The sequence below is a fragment of the Cynocephalus volans genome, chromosome 9 (genome assembly GCF_027409185.1).
Source record: "Cynocephalus volans isolate mCynVol1 chromosome 9, mCynVol1.pri, whole genome shotgun sequence".
Taxonomy (NCBI): domain Eukaryota; kingdom Metazoa; phylum Chordata; class Mammalia; order Dermoptera; family Cynocephalidae; genus Cynocephalus; species Cynocephalus volans.
In genome coordinates this window covers 107,136,305-107,148,305 of record NC_084468.1, presented here as the reverse complement: position 1 = coordinate 107,148,305, position 12,001 = coordinate 107,136,305, and the positions used below count along the sequence as shown (strand labels likewise).

Sequence of the window (12,001 nt, the reverse complement as noted above, 5' to 3'; positions counted from 1 at the left end):
GCCTAGATTAACATTAGTCAGTATGGCAATTAAAAAATGTAAATTAAGGGCATGAAGACACCAAAAAGTTACCAACAGAACAATTGTTTCCTAAAGTATTTTCTCAAAGATAAGGTATAATATGAAAGATTAGTTATGCAATCAAAGTATATATCTAAACAAACTTAAGTCCTGTTTTTTTAAAAAATTCCCCCATAAAACTAGTAATTGTCAAATCTAGAGGATGTACCTGTTCTCGTTAGAGAGCTACTTTTCATAGCTGCACTGCTTCTCTGAGGAGTCCCTTCCAGGAGGTTGTGCAAGCTTGGGAAGCTTCCAGTCAGGTAGCTGAGTAGGCTCTCCTTCCTTGGACTCTCCTTTACTGGCATCCCAGCACGTCCAACATGTACTGGAGAATCTGTGGCAGTGTCTCCACTGGTATAGCTCAGAGAATGATATGGATGAACGCCCTACAGAAGGAACAACACAGGGTTCTTCTTTATGCATAAACAAGGACTTCTGATATCTACAACTACTATTACTGTTGCTATTACTGCTAGCTAGTCTGCACATTAATACCAAAACTGATCATATCTACTAGAATTGTGGCGAATCTCAAATATATGTAAAAATGTTTTATAACTCTATAGTATAATACTAATGGTCCCTTTTATTATCATTAACATTTTGAAACACATTCACTTATTTTAACCAGGGATAGTCAATTCCCTTCTAAGTCTGAAGAGGGAGTCTGGTGACAAAACATACAGACCATATAACAGTATACCAAACAGATGGTAGGAAATAACACACTAGTTAATACCTAAGGAGCAGTAGACAGAGCATCAGAATTTCAGAAAGTTATGGGTAGGGGGTTTGTGGAGGCACTAAAGAACATCCCTATTGGTAGCAAAGAAAAAAGTAGCCTGAAATAATTCTTTACATAATTGCTATTTACTGAACCAGCAAACTCATACCCAAACACAATATCCCTTACACAAAATATTCTCTCAAAAAACTAACTAAAAAATATATACTGAAAATGATCTGTAACATGTCTAATACAAACAAAAGTAAGGTCTAGGTACTCATTGAATATAGAGAAAGGAAAGTGGTCTTCTCTCCCTTCCCTGTAGTTTCTTACTGCAGTCAGCACAGACATCTACCTGGGAGGAAACCAGAGGCTTTTTGATAACAGCAGGGAACATAGAGGCAAATGCTACCGGTGCTGTGAAGCAGCCCTCTGAGGTATTAGCTTTCTCTGGAAAGCAGAAAGGTCTGTACATTTTTATATATCGTACCAGTCATCCTCACTTAGGTGAGAGAAAATGGAGGAAGGGTATTGATACACGTAGCCGGTCAAAGAGAACTTACGACATACTAAGCACTTGCTATGCACGTTTCATATATTATCTTATTTAATCTTTAACAAGTCCTCCAAGGTGGGAGATTATTTCTGTCTTACAAATGAAGAAAAATCACTTATAAACTTACTAAGGAAAAAAACAGATTTTTAACCCATCATTTGCCTGACTTCTATCCCAAACTTCTTAACACTACACTATCCTTCCCAGTATACTAATAACGAATCTCTGTGTTAAGTTTTGATTCTCTGGAGAGTTCTAAAATGCCAAAAAGAATTTCTAGCAATTCTTTAATGAAAAACAAAAAATAAAAAACTGCAGAACTTTTCAATCTCTATCTGTTCTGTCATATTTAAGATAAGAATTTCAGATCAACCTAAAATATAGTATAAAAAAAGACTACACAGACAAAAAGATCCTGAAAAGCAAAGATTTGAAACAAAACACTTGGAATTTCAATTACTTGGAGGACTTTTACAACCCATAAACAAAAGAATGTACAAACAAATTCTGAAAAATAACATTAACGACAAATCACCCAAATATAATCAGAGGGTTTGGAAAAACTGTCAATCAGGAAAAAAAGCTCGGACAGATTGAGGGGTTAAGAATTTAAAATGTCCTAGCCTTCTAACTATACTGTGAAAACAGAATAAGCCTAACAGTTCAAACTTTTTAAAAAATATATATTAAGCTATCATTGAATTATTCAATTAAAAGATTACTTACACAAAATAAAAACTGCAAAAGCACAAAAGACTCAGTAGAAAGTAAGTCTCTCCTGGACTCCATCCAGTCTTCTGGATTCCTTCCTGAGACGCCCTCTTAACTATTTCTTATCTATCTTTCCATAAATCATTTATGTCCATATAAGCAGATATCGTTCTAAGAATTTTTCATATATTAACTCGTTTATTTCTCTGAACCTTCTGAAGGTAGGTTATTTCAACAACCCCCTGAAGGTTACTACTATAATCTCCATCTTGCAGATGAGAAAACTGACACAGTGCACTTAAAAACTTGTTTAGTCACAGAGCAACTAAGTGGCAGAGACAGGATTCAAACTAAGGTAGTCTGGCTCCCAAAATGGTAGTCTAACCACTTTACTGTATATTGTCTGTTACTGAGCATCCATTAAACTTCTTGAAACATAATTAAAATCTTAAGATAGCCTAACCCAAACCATATATTGATCACCCTACCTAAAAGTCTTCTCATTAAAAGTGATTATTACAAGATTATCAACATTTTTAAAATCGGGTTTTATTGAATACAATATTCAATAAATTTAAAAGAGAACCCTAATGCTTGGTAGTTAAAGTACTCCTTATTCAATATTAGATACTGATGATAAAAGTTTCAAAGAAATATGTACAATAAAAGTTACTAATCAAGTTCATTTCAACATAAAAATACTATTTGAATATTTAGGATGGATACTGTAGTGGATTGAATTGTGTCCCCCCCAAACTCTCTGAAGCTTGAATTGTGTCCCCCAAGTTTTATGTATTAGAAACTTAGCCTCCACTGTGACTGTTTAGAGGGTGGGAAATCCTATTATAGTAATTGAAAGGTGGAGCCTTAAAGAGGTGATTGGGTTGTAGGACCATGCAGTAGTGAATGGATTAAAAATGGTGGTCAGAGGTGTGGTTCTGAGGGCTTTAAAAGAAGAGTAAGCCTCTCTTGCTCTCTCTGCTTCCACCATCTTGCAATGTGAGACCCCTGAGTCACTGTCGCCACCACCAGATGGATTTGTGCTTCCCAGCCTCAGAAACTGTAAGTAATAAATTTTGTTTTTCTTTATAAAATCACCCAGTCTCAGGTATTTCTGTTACAGCAACAAAAAAAGGAATAACACAGATACCTAATATTAAATTTGAGATAAAATTTTAAATCTTCTCTGTCAGTCTGAATAACTTTAACCAAAAACATCAACAAAATACCTTTATTTTTAATGCAGAGTCACTATGGGTATGAGTTTTAGAAAGTTTCCTCATTATCTCAGCTCCAGTTACAGGTCCAGAGCTACCAGGTGGGGGCCGATTAGCTGTTCCTTCTAGTAGCATTGTGTGTTCACTGACTGTGGCTGAAACAATATAACAGGTGAGCTATAGATTATCACACATTTTCTTAAACATCAATCCCAGTGTTCCTGGTTGAATAACTATACTCAACTTTCATGTTCCTTGACAAATTGGGAAATTTGCCATATTATTTACTCTTTTCTCTCTTTTACTCCCTAACCCCAATCCTCTCGCTCATTCTCAAGAAAGGAATAAATGGCTTCTATTAGATTCACATATGCCATGCAAATGATACAGAGACCAAAAACCAACTCAACTAAGGTCAAAAAAGCACAGAATGTTCATATATTAACATAGGCATTTGCGGATAATTAGAAAAAATATTCACTGCACTATTCTTTCAACTTTTGTGTACACTTGAAATTTTTCAAAATAAATAATAAAGCCTAAACTATTCCTCATAACACATTTGTTTATTAAATACAAAGTTTTTTAAAAAAACTGAGTAAAACATTGTATGTCAATGTTATGAAAGCTCTAATTTTAAGACTACTGTTCTTTCTCCTGGTACTTTTAATAGGTTTTCAAAACATCGTAAGATAAATTTCTATTGAATATTATATGTTATGATAATAATAAAAATTAACCTTTGGCAAAAAATTAAAGTATGCATGTACATTTCCAAAATGCACATCCACTGTCTTTGTTCCAACACAGCCATTTTGTTGACAGAATTGTAAGCTAAGTGCAGGCCCCTAAATTTACATAAATTCAGGATCGAAGAGGCACCAGGTTAAAAAACAGAGGCCCCTTTAGAAAAAGATGATATCAGGAACATGATAAACAGACAAAGACCAATTTAAAAAGGAGTTTTATGTGTTTTATTCAAAACATTCTAGTTGTACAAAAAAAGTCTTTGTGCTGGATAGATCAGGCAAAGAAGTCTATTGTATTTTCCAAAATTAAACTTAGAAAATCAGGTTAGTATAAAGATTCCAACATTATCATTTATTTGGACTAATAAAAGTCATACTTGTACAATTAAGCTATGACATTTTCAAATTTGGGACACAAATTATTAAAATTATCACAAATACCATGTTGCCAAGTGTATAATATCTAGCTCAAAGACTTGCTTATATTAATAATTTATTAATAACTATGGGGAAAATCAAAGGGTATGATATCTTTTAAAGAGGTGTATCAGCATTAATAGACTATGTATCTATCTAAGCAAAAAACACATAGTAATTGTGCAGAAAAAGAAAACATCCTAATTGTGACAGGTGAGAAAACACTCAACAGAGGCTTACAAAATTACCTGCATCAAACTCAAATTCTGCTCCATCAGCACTGGTATCACTTTGAAGACCACCCCCATTGTCCAGCCCAAGTCCATCTTCATGTTCATGATTCACAGTTGCTTGAGGTTTCACTGGCTGAGCTGGTCTATGTAAGCTAACTCCTTTAAAGGCTGGTGTCACTACAATAAACTTCATCCACTGCCTTGCCAGTGCAACTAAACCTTTCTTTAAAGTTACCAAAGCAGGAAGTCCATCACTCTGTAACAACAATGATGTGGTCAGAAATAACCTAAAGTAATAACAGTTACCATTTAAGTGCTTTGTATAGATTTGTTCATTTAAACTTCATAATCCCCATTTATAGATGCGGAAACTAAAATTTGGGTATCAAGTAATTTGTCTAAAGTTACCCAAGAAAGTCAGGATTAAGCTGACTATAGAAACCAATCTTTAAACACAGCACTGCATTTTTCTGTAACAAAATAACACAGCAGCACCAGGTGAATATGACACTAGATAAGAGGATGCAAAACTGGGATTCTCCTTAAGAAACATTCGATTCACTTTATTATTTTTGACCATATGATGAATCAAAATGTATTGTGAGCTACTTGGAATATGCACTAAGAAAAAAGGAAATAAAATTATTCCTGTCAAAGATTAGGTAACTGCCACCATTTTAACATTCAGAAAAACTAACTACTGGGCTGGCCCTTTAGCTTGGTTGGTTAGAGTGTGGTGTTATAACACTAAGGTCAAGGGCTCAGATCCCCTTACTGGCTCAGCTGCCAACAAACAAAAAAATTACTACAATAAGTTAAATGCTGGCCATAGATGAAATGAAAGTTAAATGTATCATCAGTAATAATTATATAGTTTAAATATATTTTATCCCACTTGGTGATGACTATAAGAAAGAAATTTTTGGCTATTTTCCTATAAGAACCTTAGCCTGAAGAGAAGGTACTTAAATTCTCCCCATCCTCTTTCCTATAATTCCTCACATTAGGAGAAATGGCTAATTTGACCGAATAGAGCCATTTACTAGAGGGCAGGAATCACTCCAGTTACTTTCTGCAAACATCAGGTCCACTAGCCTGCCTTTTCATTCCTAGATTCAAGTAAGGAGGACCATTTTTCCTCTTATGTGGAAAGCACATCTAGAAGAGCATCCATCCATGGGAAATGCCTGCCATTTTCTCTGTTCTAGCTTCTCTGCCTATAGCTAGATGGGCAAGTACAAGCCTGAGAACCTCCCAGTCTTCAATTCACAGGGAAGGAGAAAAAGCACTATATCAGCAGAAGCTTGGAGAAGAGAAGAGAGATCCTCAAAGCTCTAAAAACTAATCATGATATATTTTTTCTTTTCTAGGGGCAGAGATGATTTGAATTTATTTTGTACAATTATAAATTCTCCCCTCAATCATTAATTAGTCCTTATTTTATTAAACCATTATGTGAAATCTGCCTCTGGTGGTTACTCTCTCACTTGAAACTCTTTATATCTTTAGCTTCCACGATATCACTCTTTCCTGGTTCTCCTACTTCTTCCTTTCCTTTTTCAGCATTCCATGTATATATCCATCCAACCTTCCTACTCCCCTTTAATTTTGGCATTCTTCAGGATTCTATCCTTGACCAAGTTCTCATTCGACATATCATCCCTAGAAATCTCATCCATGTCTACGGCTTCTACCTAACACCTTCATGCTGGCAAACCCCAAATCATTTAACTGAGCACATTCTTGTCTACTGACCAGTATTTCTAACCAGATTTCTCCTTTGGACTTCCCACAAGCATCTCAAACCCTGTGGATCAGTTGTGCTACAACACAATAGAGACTTCTTTAAAGCTAACATGGTTTCAGTAACTCACCATTGTAGCATCATCAATAATGGAGTAATTTGCCTGGTGCAGGTAGTGGTGTAGTATATTACATAGTAAACATGAAGGATTTTCTTGGAGAAAGCGAGCAACTTTTGTAAGCCTGTTGTATTTACTTCTTAGGGGAAAATGTACACTTTTATTCTGAAACCAAGCAACAACACCACATTTAGAATATGCATGAAAGATCCTACGAATAAAAGATATCCAGTCAGTAAGAACTTGCAGGTCTGACATTTTCCAACAATGATCTACAATAAGGGATCATTTTCAGTACTAAAGTTTGTATGATACCTTGTATTACTGAAAGACATACCTCTAATGCTTCTGTCATTATGCATCCCATAACAGCACAAATTCTCAAGGTTCCTTCAGTTTCTAGTTTGTTTAAGGATGACTTGAGTTGATCAATGGGAACAAGCCATGCACCAACAGCTGGAGTTGCAGTACTTAAAAGGTTCAGCTGCCTTTTAAAATAAATAAAAATTATTTTTAAAAAGCGTCAAAATTTGTTTTTCAAACAACCTCCCATACCAACTGTACTTAGTGGCTATTTTATTCAGGCAAAATTACTTTCTTTTCCTTTTTACCATTGATAAATAAAGAAAATATAACTAATAAATGTAAAAAAAAAAAAAAAAAGGACAATAGAAAAGAAAGGAAAAAAAAAAAAAAAAAAAAAAAGCCTGTCAGAGGTAAAAAGAATAAACCGAAAGTCTAAGGCAGGGTGACATATAAAAACAAAACTAAAATATTAGTGAAGAAATTGGGTCAAACAAGGTGTGAATAATGTCTATAGAAAGTATGAAGTAGGAAAGACAGAAAAAGTGGCAATCCTAATACTAGATATATCAGAAAAATAATTTTAAAAATATGTGAAACAGATTATATGCTACTTGAAATAAAAAATAAACAACAAGGGATAGTACTACATTTTAAAAACTTTTTACCTAGAAAATGCATGCGTAGGAGATCTCACATTGGTGGGAGCTGCAAAACTAAACCAAATTTCTTTAATGGTCAACTTCATGCTACATGAATCTGGAGGTGGAGGCATGAGAGGTAGATCTTTTTTCAAATCATCAGATTCGACTCCTTCATCCTATATAAAGTAGAATGCCAAAAACGTATCAATGTACAGTCCCTTAAAACCACTAACACAGAGGTTACCTCATATTTTAAGAGCAAAACCTTTCCATTAAATCAGGTTCTATGGATAACACCTTTACATAAAACCGGTAATGTGAACCTTGCTCAGCCTAACCTTCTCCTGATTCTGAGAAATAGCTATGGATCCTTTAATTTCCAAGGATCAGTCTGAAAAACCACTGCACTACAAACCATAAATCAGAGATCTTAGAGCAAGGGACTTTAATTGATCAAGTCTCTCAATCATATTTGTTTAGGGAGGTGAGTGTTAATTTTTCCAGTAAAGAAAGTGAGAGAAAGAAGTCTTACAACTTGCCAGAGCTCATGTAACTATTAAGTTGGAAAATGGTTAATAGAATAAGGTCTTCTGCTTCCTACTGCAATCTGCTTGTCATTCCCTTTAATAGTATATTTCAAATTCCCAAATAAAGTGCCATAAAAAATACTACTGTAACACATGTTCAAATTATACTTTATAATAAAAAAATATTGTTTTCTTATAAGCTAGGAATCTGAATCTGAACTGAGAAATAGAAATAATGTTTTTGAAATGTGCAGTCACAACTCTTCAGAATGCAGGGAGATAAGAAGTAGGTATTAAAAAAACAGAAAAAAATCTTCTGCTAGTTACATCTACTTAGAGGTCTCTAGTTCACTATTAGATATTGTTGATTAAGATAAGGAAAAGATTGTTTTGCTTTGTTTTGTTTTGTTTTTGTGGGATGATCAGCGAACGAAGAGTAGCCACAAACCAGCTTTGAATCCTAAGTTCTACAATGTTATATGAACTAGAGTGTTTTACATATATGAACTAGAGATCCTAGGAGTTTTAAAATCAGCAAACACTAAATACAAATCCACAATCTCTTACCTACAATTCCACAATTCTCCAAGTTCTGAAAACCTAATTTTTTAAAAAAAATGTGGCATCTAAAGCTGGTCTGAATTGATAAAAGGCTATTTATCCATTTACCCCACTTGGTGTTTTTATTAATCCTGTGCATAAACACTACTTAATTTCAAGATGGAGTGCTATCTCAGATACCACTAGTAATTTATGTAACATATAGTACACACACATATTACTTTTCTTTAAAAAAAAAAAAAAAATCTGAATTTTCAAATATATCTGGCTCCATGGGTTTCAGACAAGGGGCTGTGAAGAACCAGGCACTGGACATAGAAATATACAGAAGACAGTGTTGGGGAACTTCAAATTTTAAAGGCAGCATAAATTATTGGGTGAGGGAGGCAGTGGTGGTTTGACTTATAGATAATAAACAACTAATTTTAATAGTATGTGCAGGTTCAAGCAAAGTAATAATAAATTTAGTTTTAGATTGAATGAATGTGTTGTGCCTATAGCACATCTAAATGATGATATCTAAAAGGCCACTAGATACAGTTCTGGAGCTCAGATGAAGGGTGGGTGCTAAAAGCACGGACAGCGGGAAAGAGAAGTGTTATTAAATTATGAAACTGGCTTAGGAAATTAAATAAGGCAGGGTGCAGACAAACAGCAAAAAGAGAAGAGGAGCCAAGAATGGAACCTGGTGAGAACACCCACACTTAAGGAGGGAGAAAGAATCCTATAAGAAAATGGACCAAGGAAAGTAAGAAAACACAAAGAAGGTAATAATAGAGAATTCAAGAAGGACTTTCAACAAGGAGGGTAGGATCTGAGAGATAAGACACCTGAGTTTCTGTCAAGTATTTCAGTAGGTCAAGGAGAGTGAAAGAATAGCTAGGTTCTTCCCAGCTCTTTTGTCCAGTGGAGTAGCTACTATATTTTCAAAATTTCCTTAATTAAAGTACTAATCCACCCCACCAAACACTTTCAATAACCTCACAAGAAAACTGTGATTAAACTCGTAAAACTATATGTCAAATAAAAATAAGTGTTTTAAAAATAATCTCCAGGAACCTGGCTTCCAGAGGTGAATATACGCATGAATACTGTATACTCATGTCACATTTCTTTATCAAAAGTTCATTTCTTTGGAGATTTTTTTCTTTCCTCTTCAATTGGTCTAATTTTCAAAATGATCAGAAGTACATGTACATATATGTATTTAAGAACAAAATTTACTAAGTTCTTATGATGTGCTAGGTACTGAGTTAAGCCATTCATATATATTGTCTCCTTCAATCTTCACAACTCTGTAAGGCCAATATCATTACCACCTTCCTGTCACAGGTGAAGAAACTTAGGAAGAGGTTAAGTAACTTGTGCAAGGTCACCAATCAGTGGCACAACCTTTCTGCAATCTAGAATTTTGAATATTTTTGTTGCTGTTACTGTACTCATCAACATGAAATTCTATCATAATAAAGATAATAAAGCAGTTGATTACAGGTTATTATCTAGGACTTTAACTGAAAGAAGCAGATATTGACAAAAATATTTGTAACTTACATAAAATACTACCAATAATAAAATTATTTTAAAAATGACTTCTAAAATCCTTCAAAACATACAAGGCCTGCTTTTCTTAAATTCTATAAATTCATTAATTCAACAAATATTTATTAAATGTCTAATATGAATAAGGTGTAATGCTAGCTACTGATGGATATAAATATATCTAAGATACATTTCAGATATTATACTCTAGTAGTGGTATATTCACCAACATGATCTGACTAGCATTTAAGCAGATATCATAAATCCAAAATTGGGAAACACAAGCAAATATATTCCATAAATTAATTTTGAATTGAGTATGTAGATTTCTATGTTATTTTTCCAAAGCATTATTATTATTAGAAATTCACCAACTTGTTCATCTGAAACAGAATTTCCATTTAAGTCTGAGGAAGGGCTTGTCCGGTCACAGGGAAGATTATCATCAGAGACATCAGTATTATAGCCACTGCCAGTTGGAGAATCAGAAGAATTATTGGATGTCAGCACGCCAACCCTTTCTGTGACATTAGTTTTACCCATAATCCCAAAACTATTATATAAAACAGCACCAGACTGTCTTCCACCTACAAAAATGAAGAAATTTATTTATTAAAAACAGTGGATAAGTGTCTAAATGCCATATTTACAATATCTGTATAAAATTTCACAAAGATAATTTTTTTCCTCACCAAGACTTTGTCCTTATCTATAAAAGTGATGCATGATTGAATTATCATGTAAATAAATGTAGGCATATACAACTACTATTGGTATAGTACTTACTATATGTATTATACATGACTAAACCTAAAAGTCTTATGTGTAATTCAACCTTCCTATTTTAAAATATTACTTAGTAACATACAAATTTTAAAAAGCAAATATAATTGTAAATTAGTATTTTTCAATGAATAAAGGATTTACAATGTTTACATCCTATATGACAAAGATCTACTAATCAAAGATCCAATTTTCAAAGAGACAAACTTTCAAAAAGCTGGGTGGTCTATTATTTGTGAATTTTTTCTAAATCAAAGATTGTTTTGTTCAGGCACTGAGGCTTGCTCTGCCTAGTTCTGAATCATACAACAGAGGGAAAGCTCCAATTATGCAACTGGGTGGAACACCCATTAAATCCTAGGTGCTACACTTTCTGCTTTATTATGGATTCAGTTTATTAAAAGTCATGATTGTTCAAAACAGTTCAGTAATGTAGTGCCAACTTGTCCCCGCTTAAGAGAACTTGATGAAAATAAATGCTTACCTTTTATGGTTAAATTTTCAAGTCCACATTCAAACATTATCCAACCCCATTTTTCTTGGCTGGGACCTATTCTAGTTACATCTGGAACAGCTTGCTGATCAGTTTCATCCACAAAAGTAAATTCATCCAACTCCTCAAGAGTAAATAAAACTTTGGATTTCTCAAAAGGAATAGCAGTGATGGCACAGGTACCAATGTCTATAATCAAGAGAGAGAAAAATGCCCATTTTTAAAGACAGAGGTTTATAATTAAAAAACAAACAATTTAAACACTTGGCACAGTGGTTGTCTTAAAAAGATATGTAAGTATTCTGTCAAGAAGACAGAAAAATAAAATAAACAAATGAAGCAACTTTTAGAACGATGCTGCCTAAGAGGAAGAAAAGAAGATCTATAATTAATAAATAATTGTTCAAAGGGAGTATGAATTTGCTTCTGAAAAATTATATGGTACTCTAAAAATATAGAGTTAAAAAGCTCCTAAATAATTCAGCTTCATGGTAAAGTAGTTTTAAATACTTTTCAACATTTTGCAAAATAAAAAGTTATCTTAATTAATTATCCAGCCTTAGGAAAAACATTACTGTCTAGGAAAATATAATTTATTATAGACGTTGTCATGATT

The 12,001-nt window shown here is 33.6% G+C and overlaps 1 protein-coding gene across 8 annotated transcripts in view; it reads right to left on the bottom strand.

Moving 5' to 3' along the window:
* Nucleotides 1-12,001, bottom strand: part of BLTP1 (bridge-like lipid transfer protein family member 1) — a 221,537-nt gene that overhangs the window by 104,867 nt on the left and 104,669 nt on the right. For all 8 annotated transcript variants that reach the window (XM_063107237.1, XM_063107240.1, XM_063107239.1 and 5 more), the window contains 8 exons: nucleotides 11,377-11,574; nucleotides 10,485-10,696; nucleotides 7,507-7,658; nucleotides 6,873-7,023; nucleotides 6,548-6,700; nucleotides 4,689-4,929; nucleotides 3,287-3,429; nucleotides 230-449 (listed from right to left, as the gene is read on the bottom strand). In XM_063107237.1, the coding sequence (XP_062963307.1) occupies nucleotides 230-449; nucleotides 3,287-3,429; nucleotides 4,689-4,929; nucleotides 6,548-6,700; nucleotides 6,873-7,023; nucleotides 7,507-7,658; nucleotides 10,485-10,696; nucleotides 11,377-11,574 (1,470 nt within the window). The remainder of the gene's footprint in view (nucleotides 1-229; nucleotides 450-3,286; nucleotides 3,430-4,688; nucleotides 4,930-6,547; nucleotides 6,701-6,872; nucleotides 7,024-7,506; nucleotides 7,659-10,484; nucleotides 10,697-11,376; nucleotides 11,575-12,001) is intronic.